The following is an 18687-nucleotide window of genomic DNA, read 5'->3' as shown; positions in this document are numbered from 1 at the left end:
TACTGCTCCTATGTACAAGAATATAACTACTATAATACTGCTCCTATGTACAAGAATATAACTACTATAATACTGCCCCTATGTACAAGAATATAACTACTATAATACTGCCCCTATGTACAGAATATAACTACTATAATACTGCTCCTATGTACAAGAATATAACTACTATAATACTGCTCCTATATACAAGAATATAACTACTATAATACTGCTCCTATGTATAAGAATATAACTACTATAATACTGCTCCTATGTACAGAATATAACTACTATAATACTGCCCCTATGTACAGAATATAACTACTATAATTCTGCTCCTATGTACAAGAATATAACTACTATAATACTGCTCCTATGTACAAGAATATAACTTCTATAATACTGCTCCTATGTACAAGAATATAACTACTATAATACTGCTCCTATGTACAAGAATATAACTACTATAATACTGCCCCTATGTACAAGAATATAACTACTATAATACTGCCCCTATGTACAGAATATAACTACTATAATACTGCTCCTATGTACAAGAATATAACTACTATAATACTGCTCCTATATACAAGAATATAACTACTATAATACTGCTCCTATGTATAAGAATATAACTACTATAATACTGCTCCTATGTACAGAATATAACTACTATAATACTGCCCCTATGTACAGAATATAACTACTATAATTCTGCTCCTATGTACAAGAATATAACTACTATAATACTGCCCCTATGTACAGAATATAACTACTATAATACTGCCCCCTATGTACAAGAATATAACTACTATAATACTGCCCCCTATGTACAGAATATAACTACTATAATACTGCCCCTATGTACAGAATATAAGTACTATAATACTGCCACTATGTACAGGAGTATAAGTGCTATATTACTGTGGTTTACCTATACCAATGTATCTTCCTCTTCTCCTGCAGATTTGTGTGAAGTATCTACATGATACTTGTGACCTCGGTCAGGCTTGTTCGCGACTTCACGTTTGCGGTTTTTTCACACGAGGAGAATGTAATCGGCGGCAGTGTATTCGCTCTCATCACCTCCTGGAGTCCAGCGCTGACCTGTTACTCGCCCGCTCTCGTATGTCTCAGGTTTCGGTAGAGAACTTTCAGATGCTTTGTGCGGTGAAGCACAATGAACGCTTCCAGTCACTGAGTGAATCGGGAAAGAAGAGTGAGGAGAAGGGAAACCCTGCAGCACGGAGAGGCCGAGGGAAAGGAAGAGGAAGACACAGGAATAATAAGAAAGGCGATTCTCAGAATGAAACACGAAGCAAGAGCCGAGGCCGACAAGGAGATAGAGCAGGTGCCCCCTACGTATTTCTGGTGGAAGCTTTATATATACTGATATTATAGTTTGCAGGAGGTTATACAGTGGGTACGGAAAGTATTCACACCCCGTTACATTTTTCTCTCTTTGTTTCATTGCAGCCATTTGGTAAATTCAAAAAAGTTCATTTTTCCTCATTACTGTACACTCTGCACCACATCTTCACTGAAAAAACAGAAATGTAGAAATTTTTGCAAATTTATTAAAGAAAAATTGAAATGTGATATGGTCATAAGTCTTCAGACCCTTTTCTCAGTATTGGGTAGAAGCCCCTTTTGAGCTAGTGCAGCCATGAGTCTTCTTGGGAATGATGTAACAAGTTTCCCCCCCCCTGGATTTGGGGATCCTCGGCCATTCTTCCTTGCAGATCCTCTCCAGTTCCGTCAGGCTGGATGGTGAACGTTGGTGGACGCCATTTTCAGGTCTCTCCAGAGATGCTCCATTGGGTTTAGGTCCGGGCTCTGGCTGGGCCGGTCAGGAATGGTCACAGAGTTGTTCTGAAGCCGCTCCTTTGTTATTTTAGCTGTGAGCTTAGGGTCATTGTCTTGTTGGAAGGTGAACCTTCGGCCAAGTCTGGGGTCCAGAGCACTCTGGAAGAGGTTTTTATCCAGGATATCTCTGTACTTGGCCGCATTCATGTTTCCTTCAATGACAACCAGTCGTCCTGTCCCTGCAGCTGAAAACACCCCCATAGTATGATGCTGCCTCCACCATGCTTCACTGTTGGGATTGTATTGGGCAGGAGATGAGCAGTCCCTGGTTTTCTCCACACATACCGCTTAGAATTATCACCAAAAAGGTCTATCTTCATCTCATCAGACCAGAGAATCTTATTTTTTAGTCTGGGAGACCTTCATGTGTTTTTTAGCAAACTCTATCAGGCTTTCATATGTCTTGCACTGAGGAGAGGATTCCGTCGGGCCACTATGCCATAAAGGTCCGACTGGTGGAGGCTGCAGTGATAGTTGACTTTGTGGAACTTTCTCCCATCTCCCTACTGCATCTCTGGAGCTCAGCCATGGTGATCTTGGGGTTCTTCTTTACCTCTCTCACCAAGGCTCTTCTCCCACGATTGCTCAGTTTGGCTGGACGGCCAGGTCTAGGAAGACTTCTGGTGGTCCCAAACTTCTACCATTTATGGATTATGGAGGCCACTGTGCTCTTAGGACCCTTGAGAACTGCAGACATTCTGTTGTAACCTTGGCCAGATCTGTGCCTTGCCACAATTCTGTCTCTGAGCTCCTTGGCCGGTTCCTTTGACCTCATGATTCTCATTGGGTCTGACATGCACTGTGAGCTGTGAGGTCTTATATAGACAGGTGTGCGCCTTTCCAAATCAAGTCCTATCAGGTTAATTACACACAGCTGGACTCCAGTGAAGGAGGAGAACCATCTCAAGGAGGATCACAAGGAAATGGACAGCAAGGGACATACATATGAGTGTCTGAGCAAAGGGGCTGAAGACTTATAACCATGTGATATTTCAGTTTTTCGTTTTTAATAAATTTGCAAAAATGTCTACATTTCTGTTTTTTTTTTCAGTCAAGATGTGGTGCAGAGTGTACATTAATGAGAAAAAAATGAACTTTTTTGAATTTTCAAAATGGCTGCAATGAAACAAAGAGTGAAAAATGTTAAAGGGTCTGAATACTTTCCGTACCCACTGTATGTATTTGATCCCTTTGGAGCCCCAGTGGTTAATTAAAACTTCTCCACGAACCTTCGCCCCTTCTCGATACTCCATGTTGGATCACATTTGCTTGTGTTACAGCCCGATTACGAGGCTGAATGATTTTTCAGATATTTATAATATTGCAATAAATTTCAGGGTCCAATTTCCGGGGAAGATCAAGCAGCCGAGCAATGTCAGAGAATGGAGAGCAGTATCTCAGCTGGTCTGGAGATGAGGAGGAGGAGGCTGCATCTGCAAAAAGTCAGGCTGATAAGATAATGGAAGATTGGTTTAGTCCTACACCTGCCCGGTCAGATGATAGAGGGGCTTCATTGCTGCACACAGGGGTCAGAGCCTCCCCCATTATTCCGCCATTGATGTCAATAGGCATCCACCACCCAACCTCAACCGTAACCACCATATCACCAGCTTCACCTCATGTGTCTTCTCAGCCAGGTATGTCCCCTGTCGGGTCTCCCTAAGTATATACTGCTGAGAAAAATGTTTCTAATTTCACAATTAATCCATCATTTCGTCCACAGGAGTCCCAGCTGGTCTCTTGACTCAAGCTTCCACCCCATCTGTCCCTCAGCTGAAGCCAGCCATTACACCAATGACCACCACACGTCCATTTAATACTCCTGGAAAACCAGTTAATCTTCCTAAAAAAGGTCCATCAGTTGTGGATTATAATAATCCAGTGCCCCCCTCAACGGTTAAACCACCCAGTGTTACACCAGTGCCACCTTCGAGACCAAACAGAATAGTTGATTCTTCTATGGAAAGTCCATCTTTTACCAACCCATTAATCACTCATGATTTGACAACCATCAGACCAGTAACCACTTCAGAAAGTAACGCCACTGCTCCGACATCATCTCAACTAAAATTAGTTAATCCTCCTACGATATATCCTCCTGTGCCTTTGAAGAAACCAGTGATCACCTCAAGTCCATTAATCCCTCAACCAGTATCTACCATTAAATCAGTGACTCCCCCAGTAGTAAGTCCTTACCTTGTCCCATCTGCCCCACCTCCATCATATCCCAAACTGGAAAATGCTACCACAGAAGGTCCACCTGTTCTTCATGTAAAACCAGTCCTGTCCCGTCCCTGGTACCAGCCTGCGCTTGATGATAAGCCGATATCGGGGGCAAGTGTTCGAGAAGATTTACTGACTACAAAGCCTACATATTCTGACCTTCAGACGTCACCAAAGAGGGGTAAGTACATGGAGTGTGCAGGGTGGAGTCTCCGAAACCGCACATAGTGGTCCTACCTGGGTCTCTGGCATAACTGGTGTCCATTGCGCCATCTTGAAATATTATTTGATTGGTTATGACTTTGGTGATAGTCTCCAGGACATGAAATACTGATGATATCATCATGTTCATCAATTTATGATGTTTTTCTTGTCTTGTTCAGTGGAGTCCGACAAAGTTCCGGAGATCTGTATCCCAAATCTTTGGAAATACTGCAGATTAGGAGGTATTTGACTCCCGGGGGGAATAACTAGAGTTAGGCTTAGATAATTGGATGTGCAGGTAACACTCGGTTCTCCTATATTCCCAGGTCGTTGCCCGGAAATGCATTACTATTTGCCGTACCGCTGGCAGATTAACAAAGGAACTGACTGGGAAGATGTTCCCAACATGGAGCAGGTTGAGAAATGTTACTGTGACCCAATGGTTGACAGGTACGGGTCATCAAGAACCGAGCGTCAGATTATAATGTATGTACAAGAACTAAAGAGGAACTCCACATAAGTCACCAGACATGATGGCCACTGACATTGGTCATCTTCTTGCTGTGGGTCACATTCTCGATGTAGAATCAGCAGGTAACTTCTTCCCACTTATCCTCTGCAGGGTTCCTCTGATTGACTTTCTGACCATGAGATCTGGTGGGCACCACGTTCGTCGTCTCTCCACTGTATCATCGGTCATGAAGCCATCTGAATATGTCCTGACCACTGAGTGGCTGTGGTACTGGAGGGATGAATATGGCAGCTGGATACAATATGGCCAATCTGTAAGTGGGCAATTAATAATGGGCGATCCTCAGGGGTGGAGCTGTAGGATGGGCCGAAAGAGTTACAGCACCCAGGGTCTGGATCTTGAAAGGGCGCGAGAGGTCTCCCGGTCACACATGTGATAGATGGGGGCAGGGGTAGTGCTAGAGAGCAGAACCTCAAGGAATATATTTTCACATTTTTTCCTCCTCTTAGAATTTGAAACAAGTGAGCTCCAACATATTGTCGTCAGACCTGGAGAACGTGTATCTCCCCGATCCAGTCGCTGTTATACCTTTCAATGCTGGAAACCAGAAATATGAGATCAACTTCCGAGGTACGGGTGCGATAAATGGCAGCAGTACTAATATGCGTGTATCCTGAGATTACAGTCACTGACTGAGGATCTACCACATCTGCTGGAGGTTTCTCCAAGCGTCGATGACTCTGACAGTCATTAATGAGGATGACAGAGATACTGTGGAACACCACGTTACAATGTGACGTCTCCCTTTAACAATTTTTTAACCTTTTCAGTAATGAAGCAGAAGAATATTCAGTACAAGACGGAGAAAGATGTGCGCAGGAGACCGAAATTTCTGAGCTTTGAAGATGTGAAATTGTTGAGAGGAAGGTAAACTCCTCATGAATGTATGAATACATAGGTATACAGAATCGTGTTGTATACAGCGTTATATGGTTTTCTAATGGTGGCACTTTCCTTGTGAGACACCACATGCTTGCAAGTTATTCTTCCTGCTGACTACGGCCGACCTCTGTGCATCGCCCGTGCCCTGGCCTGGTCATGTCTGTTATTCCTTCACTAATAATTCCAGGTCCGGCTCACACGTCGCCTCAGACTCCCACCGTCTCCTGTGCTGTCTCAGGGTTCCCACTAACTCACAGCTGTACCTCCCTGAGCTCCCGGGTCCGTACCCACTGTACTGTCCTTCTGGGATCCACTCAGCAGCTTTCCTATCTGGTTACTCTCTTGGTGCCTTAGATGATAGATAGATAATAGATAGATAGATAGATAGATAGATAGATAGATAGATAGATAGATAGATAGATAATAGATAAACTAAAATAGAAACTCAACTGTGGTGTGGAGACCCCGTTAACATTTTATTCCCTTTTTTTTTCTTTCAGCACAAGATCGGCAGCAGCTAAGTCCCCCCTGAGATCAGGAACGTCCCCCATGAACACTGACATCTTCCCCAAGATCTGGGACCCTGAGGCCATGCCGGAGATCGGCTGTAAGGTAATGTGCGGGGCTCCTATAACTGGAGGAGAAGGGACAGGAGGGGTCACGTATCTTCTTCTATCCTCTGTAGAAAGTTCTTGTCTCACACACATCCAGCGAGTTTTCGGAAATTGTCACCAGCTTCTCCAAGACGGTCAGCGGGCACGAGGTAAAAAGGATGTGGCGTCTCCAGAACCCAACTCTGTGGCAGGTGTTCCAGTGGTACGTCCGCTCTTCACCCTCACATCTGGAGGGGAATTATCATGTGCCCTTGAAAGGGAGGTAGATAAGAGCTGGCGCTGTACCAGGATGCCCCTTTCATTTTGGGTGGCAGGACCTTAGATAGTGGTCCCGCTTCTTCAGTATGGTGGGGGACCCTGTTTTGTAATTTTGCTTTTTACTTTTAAGGCAAAAGGAACAGATGAAAAAACTCAATCAGGGACGAGACGTGAAGGAGATCCGATCATTTCATGGCACGGAGAGAACGCACATCGAAACCATCTGCAGTCAGAATTTTGACTGGCGCATCTGTGGCACCCATGGCACCGTGTATGGGCAAGGTGGGCCACAGTTCCTAGAGGGGCTGCTTGTTTTTTCTGTGGGGGGGTGCCGATTACCCAGAGCGACCTTGACTTTTGTAGCCAGTCACATGCCCCCTGCATGTAAATGTCGGCAGGTCCCTTTTACGAATGTTGTTACATAGTATCATAATGTATCGGTTTTTCCGGTTAGTTACTTTGTGTTATGGGCTGTACTGGTGAAGCTGAGGCAGTGTAAGAAGCACGGACCCAAGGCGATGATGCAGCATGACATGGATCAGAGAGGACTCGGACAGCAGGGTCTGCAGGACGGCAGATGGGCTGGTGAAGATGCAAGGTGTAGATGACGCTGGAGGGTAGAGCAGAGACGTGTATGTAATCAGGTGTTGTGCAGCAGGAAGTAGTTGTTGCAGGAAGGCAGCCAGGAGTGGCCGGGAGGATAATTAGCCGGCTCGTTAGAGTCTACAGAAGGTGAGGCAAATCTGCAGAAGCTCAGGGTAGCTGGGTGCTATGCCATCCTGAATACTCAGGCAACACATGGGCGCCTGAGCCGGCCTTATAAGATCTTGGGTGATGACATCAGCTATGCCATGCAGAATAACTCGGCACGGTCAAAGGGAGCAAGGTCTGGTGCTGGAACAGGTGAGTACCATTATGTTTCCAGTTGTAACACGTCTCAGTAAAGTACAAGCTGTGGCTCTCCAGCCTTGTACAACCAAAACTCCCAGCATGTCCTGACAGCCTCGGCTTTCCATCATGTGTGATATATTACTGACGTCATCACTCAGGAGTTTCTTGTAACCTGTCGTCGTTCTCCCCATAGGAAGCTACTTTGCCCGAGACGCCTCGTACTCCCATAACTACTCCACACCGACGTCTAGCGGGACGAGGGCGATGTTCATAGCTCGGGTGCTGGTGGGAGACTACGTAACGGGAAACCCCCAAATGAAGCGCCCACCACTGAGACCCGGCAGCATCTCGCAGTGCTATGACTCCTGTGTGGACAACATCATCAGCCCCTCCATCTTTGTGGTGTTCGAGAAGCATCAGATCTACCCGGAATATCTCCTGGAATATGAGGAAGAGCAGAAAAAATCCTGCATCGTCTGCTGAGCACCAAACAGTGAACCCACAGTAGGGGCGAACCCCAATACAATAGTGTGCATTGCATCTAGGAGATGGAGAGGTTTTATATGATTGGTAAAAACATTGCATCTCCCACAATGCATCACATCATAGAATCCTACAATGTTAGAGTTGGAAGGGACCTCCAGGGTCCTCGTTTCCAACCCCCTGCTCAATGCAGGAGTCACTAAACCATCCAGATGTCTGTCCAGCCTCTGAAGACTTCCATTGAAGGAGAACTCACCACCTCTAATGGCAGCCTGTTCCACTCCTTGATCACCCTCACTGTCAAAAAGTTTTTTCTATTATCTAATCTGTATCTTCTCCCTTTCAGTTTCATCCCATTGCTTCTCGTGTTTCCATGTGTAAATGAGAATAATGATGATACCTCTACACTGTGACAGCCCTTCAGATATTTGTAAACAGCTATTAAGTCTCCTCTTTATCCTTCTTTTTTGTAAGCTAAACATTCCCAGATCCTGTAATCCTTCCTCGTAGGACATACTGTGCAGTCCGCTCACCATCCTGGTCGCTCTTCTCTGAACTTGCTCCAGTTTTTCAATGTCTTTCTTATAATGTGGTGCCCAGAACTGGACCCAGTATTCCAGATGAGGCCTGACCAAGGAGGATTAGAGGGGGATAAATACTTCATGTGATCTAGACTCTATGCTTCTTTTAATACATCCTAGAACTGTGTTTGCCTTTTTGCTGCTGCATCGCACTGTGGACTCATGTGCAGTCTGTGATCTATTAGTATACCCAAGTCTTTTTCACACGTGCTGTTGCTTATTTCTATTCCTCCCATTCTGTAGATGTAATTTTTGTTTTTCTTGCCCAGATGTAGAATCTTGCATTTCTCTCTGTTAAATACTATTCTATTATTCGCTGCTCATTGTTCAAGGTTATCTAGAGCCTTCTGAATCCTTTCTCTGTCTTCTCTAGTGTCAGCTATCCCTCCTAGCTTTGCATCGTCTGAAAATCTGATTAGTTTACATTCAGTTCCCTTATCTAGATCATTTATAAAAATGTTGAACAACACTGGGGATAGGACAGAGTCTTGTGGTACCCCACTTGTAACACTGGTGCCAGGACAGAGTCTTGTGGTACCCTACTTGTAACACTCTTCCAAATGGATGTGCACCCATTTATTACCACTCTTTGAGTACGATCACTAAGCCAGTTATGAATGCACCTAACCGCAGCCTTGTCAATCGTGCTTGGTCATTTTTTCAATAAGGATTGTATGAGATACTTTATGAAATGCTTTGCCGAAGTAGAGATTTACTATATCTACCGCATTTCCCTGATCCACCCAGTCAGTTATCCCATCATAGAAGGACATTAGATTAATCTGGCATGACTTGTTTGGTACAAACCCATTCTGGCTGTGGTAAATTACTGTATTTTTATCCAAGTAATTACATGCATGCTGTTTAATAATTTGTTCACAGATCTTTCTTGGTATAGAAGTAAGTCTAACTGGCCTGTAATTTCCTGGCTCCATCTTTCCTTTTTTGAAGATAGGGACAACATTTGCCCTTCTCAAATCTTCTGGGACTTCTCCTGTTCTGCAGGATTTTTCACAGATTCTGGCTAGTGGTTCTGCAATTTCCTCTGCTAGCTCTTTCAGTTCCCTAGGAGGTAAATCATCTGGGTCAGGAGATGAAAATTCATGTAAATTAGCTCAGTGTTCCCTCACTATCTTTCTGTTTATAGATAGTGTGGATTATTTCTTTGATGGCCCCGTGAAGATCAGTTGATGTTACATTTGCTTTTTTAGATAACACAGATGCAAAATAGGAATTTAAAAGTTTGGCTTCTCGACATCATTATTGACCACTTCACCCTTTTCATCTTGTAAAAATCCTATAGCATTTTTGACTTTTCTTTTGACATACCCCCAAATCCTTTTTTACTGCTTTTGGTCTCCCTTGCAAGCCTCACTTCATTACTGGCTTTAGCTCTTCTAACTCTTGCCCTGCATTCCTTGCAGGCAGCATTATATTCTTCTTTAGCGATGCCCCCTCGTTTCATTTAATGAACGTTTTATATCAGAACGTAACATACAACCACTGACCACCAGTGGGCAGCAAAGAAAAATATTAATAAAGATGACTGCAGCTCTATGTGTGACTAGAGTAGAAGTCATAAAGTGATCTATGAGTGTGCCGCCTCTAACATAAAGGTTTCCTAGTGGAGATCTGGCTTTGGAGGAGCATAATGTCCTTACCCTGAACTGACTCCTGGGTGAGGGAATACTATAGTCCCGGGGTTCACCCGAGGGCATCCTGGGGGCGTCTGAGCCCCTGGGTGAGGATTAGTGAGGTCATCATGCAGGCGTGGTGACATCATTCTTTGGGATGAGCTGACGTGCCCCTTTATGTACATGGGGGTAGTCGGGACCAGTGGGCACCGGGCGGCCCCTGCTCACCCTGCACAGCTCTGGTGCTTCCAGTATTCTGGAGGATTTCCAGTCCGGCTCTCGTATGTCTGGACTCCGGTCCGGCTCGTGTGATTATAGCCCCCCGATCCCAGACAGGACGGGGGGCAAACCGCTGAATATGTTCAATAAATCAGAGGATTATTCTGAAACTTCACTGAAGATTCGACACAAATCAGAAACTAGAGAAATCTTAAAGGGATTCTCTACAGGGGAGACGACCTCTGACCCTCCTCACCGTGTACCCCCATGACTGGGAGTGACCACCATGGAGAACGTAATAATGGCTCCGCCGAGTCTTACAGACCCTGCAGCCGACATTAACCTTTTTATGCCCACGACCTTCTATAAAGAGATTATTGCTGAGTCATTGTATCTCTGTATAATCTGATACATAAGGGGGTCCTCCCAGATTACTGGGGGCTACTTGTACAGTGTCGTCATTGTGGTCAGACAGGAGACCTGTAAAATATACTTATTTTGTATATTTATTTATTCAGGACTTCTTACCAGATGCGATACTCTAAAGAAAAAGTCCCAATGTTTCTTATAAAAAATGTAGTGGTTTATTGGATTGTCATAATTACAGCAAACCATAAAATAGATGAAATAGTTACAAAGTGATCGTCCATTTATCCATATCAAAGTTTGTTCCCCATCTTTCCTGGGATCCTGAATGGTAGATTGTATCTGGCTGCGTCAATAGCACGGCTGAATGAAAAAGCACGTGGTTAACTAACATGCCCGCTGTCCGTACAACCTGGTACCCATCTGGTGTCAGTGTAAAGTATGTGCCCCCCGTCCTGTGGGTCATGTGGTTATATACGTCCCACATAGCACGTGTTCTCTATATGGCGTTACCATCTACCCAGGAGTAACACAGGTAATGTCAGCTGAACCTTCCACGGGGCATTGTGCTCAGAACACAACTGAGAATAAGAATCTATAACCAATCATTAATATTTCACAATTCCCCCCTATGCAGGTGACGGACATTAATTGGAACCTCAAAGTAGATACATTCATCATAATATGATCATCTTTCTTCTTTGGCAAAATAATGTAATGTTAATAATAATAATAATAATAACAGATTATTGTTGTACGTACTCCATAACATAATGATATGAATTGATGTTCTGGTCGCCGTGACTAATATTCATATAAAATGTATAATTATACTTCCCGAAATCTAAATGGAAGCAACTCAGGTCCGATCATCATCATCTGATGTCATCTGGTCTTCATCTTGATGTTTTCCCATCTTCTTCTTGGTTCTTTTTTAAAACACAGCCTTGAGCGAGTATGCTCGCTCATCACTAATGATAATTCCTTTGTAATAAATGCTCGGCATGGTAATAATTAATAAATGTAATAAATAAAAAACATTTATAAATAAATAAATAATAAAAGTAATAAATGCATGCATAGCATGTAGATGTTGTAGCGTCTGTGTGTCATGTGTCAAAGTCCATAAAGTCAAATGTTGATAAGAAAACAAAGTCCATAGATGAAATGTAGCTTTAATATCTGTGCCGTGTCACCTGGACTTACATGGGATCACCTTGGATATTTCTGGAATGCTCCATGTCATCCACACTGGTCTTGGAAAAGGTGTGATGTCTTTTGTCAGCACAGCAAGGGTTAAAATGACTCTTCCTTGCTAAACATAGCACCATAACCAGTCCTTAGTCCTAATGCAGAGGACACATGTCAGGGTTGTAGCTTCCAGTTGCCATATTGTTCACCAGCTTACATTGAAGCTTTATAGGTGATAGGAAACCTCTGGAACTTGATAAAAACGTGATAACACAGTTCATTTTAGCATCATAGGTTCATCTTCCTCTGCAGTCATGGTTGTCAGTTTAGATCATCATCCACTGCAGTCGTGGTTGTCAGTGGTGGAATGAATTGTAATTGACACAGTCTATTATTACTCAGAAATCAAATAACATTGTTACCTTCTGGGACTTCTGGATAGCGGCTTTTTTCTTGCAACTTTTGAGAATCTTTTGAATTTAGAAATATGAAAAGTCTTTATTAACTTAATTCTAGTATTTTGCTTGAAGTCTTCATTCCCTAATTTATACCAAAGCTGGTAATTCTCCTGACCTATAATATCACAGCGTACCATAACAATCAAGAATATCCATATAATTATTATCAGAATATTAATATGGAATTCATGTTTAGAATAATAAAACAATAATATATCATAATACATTATTAACCATATTCTTCATGTGATAGAACATTTTTATGTCATAGGTGTAATTACCTTTTCAACCCATAGGTGTCAATGTGTAAAAGATATTTCCATCTTTATTACCCAAATTTTATTAATTGAATAAATTTATTAGACCAATAATACGTAAGAATGTATAGCCATAAACAAAAATAAACCATATCATCACTATATTTAATAAAGAAATATTTTTGTACTAGATATTACTTTATTAAATATTGATGTTTTTCTTGATTGGGATACAAAATAAAAAATAAGAATTAAAAATAAAGTAAGAATAAAAATTAAGAATAAAAAATAAAAATAAGGCCTTTATATGCTGATGACAGTTGCAGAGTAATTATGTTCTCAGGAACACATACCCTTAATATTTCCATTATCTGGATGATTCCATATTTGTTATAAACTTGTATCACCAAAATATTTAAATTATGCAACCTTGCATGTAATACCTAATTAGTGTAAATAAATGACTCTTATACTTCAACTTATTATACCCAATAGTTATACCATTGTTCCTTATTTGTATTTCTTCTTTATTAAAATGTGTTAAAAATAGGTACTAATCAATTGTGATGAATCAGGATAAAAAAAAAACATTTCCCCAATACCCCAAAAATATTATTTTATGATACTTTATCAAAACCAAAATAAAAAAATATTTTATAAATAATCTAAATAAATTTCATATCAATTTGTATCATATATTTGCCAGAAGATGTGTACCCATCCTTATAAAATAACATTGAATACTATAAAATTATCATTTGGAAAAAATTTGATTTTCATTATCAACAATTTTGATGAGATTACACTTATCCAAAATTAACTAAATCAAGAAATAATTACTATATAGAAATATATGTTGAGTAGATAATGTTTCATTATGTATCTTAATATTCTAATAATTATACTGATTTGTATTATTTCCCAGGCCTCTCATACATCACACATCCCATGTAATTCTTATGATATATTCTCTCTTAGCTGCTGCTCTTGCGCTCATCTGTCACATATCACTCAGACTGTGAAATATATAGGAAGGTATGAATACATGTATACAGTGGGGGAAAAAAGTATTTAGTCAGCCACCAATGGTGCACGTTCTCCCACTTATAAAGATGAGCGAGGCCTGTGATTGACATCATAGGTTGACCACAACTATGAGAGTCACAACGAGAAAACAAATCCAGAAAATCACCTTGTCTGATTTGGAAAGATTTATTTGAAAATTATGGTGGAAAATAAGTATTTGGTCATTAACAAAAGTTCATCTCCATATTTTGTTATATATCCTTTGATGGCAATGACAGAGGAGAAACGTTTTCTGTGGCGTTGAGATCTGGAGACCTTCATATGCTTCTTACCAATCCACTCCTTCATTGCCCTGGTGGTGTGCTTGGGATCATTATCGTGCTGAAAGACCCATCCATGTTTCATCTTCAATGCCCTTGCTGATGGAAGGAGGTTTGCACTCAAAATCTCATGATACATGGCCCCATTCATTCTTTCATGTACACGGATCAGTCGTCCTGGTCCCTTTGTAGAGAAACAACCCCAAAGCATGATGTTGCTACCCCCATGCTTCATAGTAGGTATGGTGTTCTTTGGATGCAACGCAGCATTCTGTCTCCTTCAAACACAACAAGTTTTGTTTCTACTTTGGTTTCATCAGACCATAGGACATTCTCCCAATACTCTTCTGGTTAATCCAAATGCTCTCTAGCAAACTTCAGACGGGCCCGGACATGTACTGGCTTAAGCAGTGGGACACGTCTGGCACTGCAGGATCTGAGTCCATGGTGGCGTAGTGTGTTACTTATGGTAGGCCTTGTTACATTGGTCCCAGCTCTCTGCAGTTCATTCACTAGGTCCCCCCGCGTGGTTCTGGGATTTTTGCTCACCGTTCTTGTGATCATTCTGACCCCACGAGGTGGGATTTTGCGTGGAGCCCCAGATCGAGGGAGATTATCAGTGGTCTTGTATGTCTTCCATTTTCTAATTATTGCTCCCACTGTTGCTTTCTTCACTCCAAGCTGGTTGGCTATTGCAGATTCAGTCTTCCCAGCCTGGTGCAGGGCTACAATTTTGTTTCTGGTGTCCTTTGACAGCTCTTTGGTCTTCACCATAGTGGAGTTTGGAGTCAGACTGTTTGAGGGTGTGCACAGGTGTCTTTTTATACTGATAACAAGTTTAAACAGGAGCCATTACTACAGGTAATGAGGGGAGGACAGAGGAGACTCTTAAAGAAGAAGTTACAGGTCTGTGAGAGCCAGAAATCTTGCATGTTTTTAGGTAACCAAATACTTATTTTCCACCTTAATTTGCAAAATAAATCATGACAGATCAGACAAGGTGATTTTCTGGATTTGTTTTCTCATTGTGACTCTGATAGTTGTGGTCACCTATGATGTCAATTACAGGCCTCTCTCATCTTTATAAGTGGGAGAACTTGCACAATTGGTGGCTGAGTAAATGCTTTTTTTCTCCACTGTATATATTAACCCAAATTATTGCATCCTAATTATCAATGCACATTGTAAACTGTTACATTTAATATCTTAATATTGATTTGAATATTTCCCAAATACACAGAACATAACTTTATAAAGCATTTTATAGATAGAAGGACACATAAGATAAGGCTACGTTCACATTTGCGGTCCTCGCCGCAGCGTCGGGCGCCGCAGCGGCGCCGCATGCATCATGCGCCCCTATATTTAACATGGGGGCGCATGCACATGCGGTGCACTTGCGTTTGGCGCCGCATGCGTCCCTGCGGCGCCCGCGTCGGGGCGCAGAGGACGCAGCAAGTTGCATTTTTGCTGCGTCCAAAATCAATGAAAAAAAGACGCATGCGGCGCAAAACGCAGCGTTGTGCATGCGTTTTACCGCGTTTTTGTTTGCGTTGTGCGCTGCGGCGCACAACGCAAATGTGAACATAGCCTAAGTGGGCATGAGTTGCAGCTACACTTGGTGCAGGGGTTACAATTGTACCCAAACCCTGGAACTTAAGAGGCCTAAACAATTTCTTTGACTACAAGGGTTGAGGTCTCTCAGAATTTCTTTTCACTGAGGTTACAAGCGCTTTAAATTACACAAACTGAAAATAGGGTTACGGTATCCTAATTATTAGCCCAAAGTCCAAATGTCACATGCTGCGACTGTAATGAAACATGTCATGCTGCAAATAAATAATTCTGCAAAATATTAGGAAATATTAACATCACACAAAAAACACGACGTGGGTGTTACGCACATATAAAACGATTTAGTTATATATTATTTTTTAAGTGTTAAATATATAAAACCATGCATTTAATACAACTTCCTGTGTAAATGAAGACATAAATCCATGTAAGAGGTTCTTGATCAAATTCTGCTTTGAAATGAAAATTCTAAAGAAAAATAAAAGATGAGATTAAATATCAAATTCATACAGAAACAAAACAATTGAAATATCTTATACATATATATGTAATGGCTTAAACGTAATTTGAAATCTTATTACTGGAGTAATTTTTAATGATATCACTATACATATAAAAATACAGTTAGCAGAAGTGTTGAAGTCACTATTTGGGGCATTATAACAAAATATATATTTATCTCTATAGAAATACATATATGCCTCCACTAGGTAATGGACCCATCAATAGGTTCAATAGATTAAATTAATCCGATAAGCACATATGAACCCAAACATAAATTTAGAAAAGTATAAATCTTTATTACATATAAAAAAATATACATTGAAAAAATACACACAAAAGATTAAAAGAGTGGGAAACCCAAATGGCTCCACCACACACATTTATAACCACAGGAGGCTGCGCATGTCTAAGATCCCCAATGATTGTCCCTCAGACAGACTATAAAGCTGTAAGAGGATATCTCTAAGACACGAGGTATACAATAATAACTAACAATCCTATATGGATAGTATATGTAGTGCAAAGATAGAATTTACCTCCTGTGGGTGATGGTGCCAGCCCCGACGCACGTTTTGGCGTTCAGCCTTCTTCCGGGGGTTGGTATCACACCAGCAAGAGCACAGCTTTATGTTCAAGCTGCCCCAATCACAAATCACATAATAAATCCCACTTTCTAACGTTGTTACTGGTTGGTTGTGTGGCTGATCATGTTTTTTAACCTTATTCTCCACCCATACATCAAAGGACCAATCGTTTGCCAACAGGCACATGTGAGATTTAAATATTGGGCGTTCCTTTTACCTAGTACCAGTGCAATAGGGTGCAGGGTTGCGTATGTCACCACGGAACAGCCAGACCAACTGTTGAAAGGGATTTATTAACCCCTTCCTGACATCTGACGTACTATCCCGTCGAGGTGGGGTGGGCCCGTAGGACCACCGACGGGATAGTACGTCATACGCGATCGGCCGCGCTCACGGGGGGAGCGCAGCCGATCGCGGCCGGGTGTCGGCTGCATATCGCAGCTGACATCCGGCACTATGTGCCAGGAGCGGTCACGGACCGCCCCCGGCACATTAACCCCCGGCACACCGCGATCAAACATGATCGCAGTGTACCGGCGGTATAGGGAAGCATCGCGCAGGGAGGGGGCTCCCTGCGGGCTTCCCTGAGACCCCCGGAGCAACGCGATGTGATCGCGTTGCTCCGAGGGTCTCCTACCTCCTTCCTCGCCGCAGGTCCCGGATCCAAGATGGCCGCAGCATCCAGGTCCTGCAGGGAGAAAGGTGGCTTACCGAGTGCCTGCTCAGAGCAGACGCTGGTAAGCCTGCACCGATGTGAGATCGGTGATCTGATAGAGTGCTGTGCACACTATCAGATCATCGATCTGTAATGTCCCCCCCTGGGACAAAGTAAAAAAGTAAAAAAAAAAAATTCCACATGTGTAAAAAAAATAAAATAATAATTCCTAAATAAATAATAATAAAAAAAAAATATTATTCCCATAAATACATTTCTTTATCTAAATAAAAAAAAAAAACAATAAAAGTACACATATTTAGTATCGCCGCGTCCGTAACGACCCAACCTATAAAACTGCCCCACTAGTTATCCCCTTCAGTAAACACCGTAAGAAAAAAAAAAAAAAAACGAGGCAAAAAACAACGCTTTATTACCATACCGCCGAACAAAAAGTGGAATAACACGCGATCAAAAAGACGGATATAAATAATCATGGTACCGCTGAAAACGTCATCTTGTCCCGCAAAAAACACGTCGCGAAAACACAGCATCATCAGCAAAAAAATAAAAAAGTTACAGTCCTGAGAATAAAGCGATACCAAAATAATTATTTTTTCTATAAAATAGTTTTTATCGTATAAAAGCGCCAAAACATAAAAAAATGATATAAATGAGATATCGCTGTAATCGTACTGACCCGACGAATAAAACTGCTTTATCAATTTTACCAAACGCAGAACGGTATAAACGCCTCTCCCAAAAGAAATTCATGAATAGCTGGTTTTTGGTCATTCTGCCTCACAAAAATCGGAATAAAAAGTGATAAAAAACGGTCACGTGTCCGAACATGTTACCAATAAAAACGTCAACTCGTCCCGCAAAAAACAAGACCTCACATGACTCTGTGGACCAAAATACGGAAAAATTATAGGTCTCAAAATGTGGAGATGCAAAAACTTTTTTGCTATAAAAAGCGTCTTTCAGTGTGTGACGGCTGCCAATCATAAAAATCCGATATAAAAAACGCTATAAAAGTAAATCAAACCCCCCCTTCATCACCCCGTTAGTTAGGGAAAAATAATAAAATTAAAAAAATGTATTTATTTCCATTTTCCCAATAGGGCTAGGGTTAGGGCTAGGGTTAGGGTTTGGGCTAAAGTTAGGGTTAGGGCTAGGGTTAGGGTTGGAGGTAAAGTTAGGGTTAGGGTTTGGATTACATTTACGGTTGGGATTAGAGTTAGGGGTGTGTCAGGGTTAGGGGTGTGGTGAGGGTTACCGTTGGGATTAGGGTTAGGGGTGTGTTTGGGTTAGGGTTTCAGGTAGAATTGGGGAGTTTCCACTGTTCAGGCACATCAGGGGCTCTCCAAACGCGACATGGC

At 41.9% G+C, this 18687-nt stretch overlaps 1 protein-coding gene across 3 annotated transcripts in view; it reads left to right on the top strand.

The window, feature by feature from the left end:
- LOC143777112 (zinc finger CCCH-type antiviral protein 1-like) overlaps positions 1 to 18687 on the top strand; it is a 111256-nt gene that overhangs the window by 15661 nt on the left and 76908 nt on the right. Inside the window, exons 3-14 of one of the 3 annotated variants that reach the window (XM_077267146.1) lie at positions 949 to 1333; positions 3186 to 3485; positions 3572 to 4252; positions 4455 to 4517; positions 4602 to 4725; positions 4898 to 5060; positions 5257 to 5377; positions 5578 to 5674; positions 6190 to 6301; positions 6375 to 6505; positions 6692 to 6843; positions 7646 to 13110. The exons of 1 other annotated variant lie outside the window; for it this stretch is intronic. In XM_077267146.1, coding sequence (XP_077123261.1) covers positions 949 to 1333; positions 3186 to 3485; positions 3572 to 4252; positions 4455 to 4517; positions 4602 to 4725; positions 4898 to 5060; positions 5257 to 5377; positions 5578 to 5674; positions 6190 to 6301; positions 6375 to 6505; positions 6692 to 6843; positions 7646 to 7935 — 2619 coding nt within the window. In that variant the 3' untranslated portion in view covers positions 7936 to 13110. Of the gene's footprint in view, positions 1 to 948; positions 1334 to 3185; positions 3486 to 3571; positions 4253 to 4454; positions 4518 to 4601; positions 4726 to 4897; positions 5061 to 5256; positions 5378 to 5577; positions 5675 to 6189; positions 6302 to 6374; positions 6506 to 6691; positions 6844 to 7645; positions 13111 to 18687 lie in introns of those variants that run through there. One more of the 3 variants, XM_077267148.1, reaches the window with a different exon arrangement.

Source organism: Ranitomeya variabilis, chromosome 5 (genome assembly GCF_051348905.1).
Source record: "Ranitomeya variabilis isolate aRanVar5 chromosome 5, aRanVar5.hap1, whole genome shotgun sequence".
In the NCBI taxonomy this organism is placed as follows: domain Eukaryota; kingdom Metazoa; phylum Chordata; class Amphibia; order Anura; family Dendrobatidae; genus Ranitomeya; species Ranitomeya variabilis.
The sequence above is the reverse complement of the archived record's forward strand: the minus strand, read 5'-3'. Positions and strand labels throughout refer to the sequence as shown.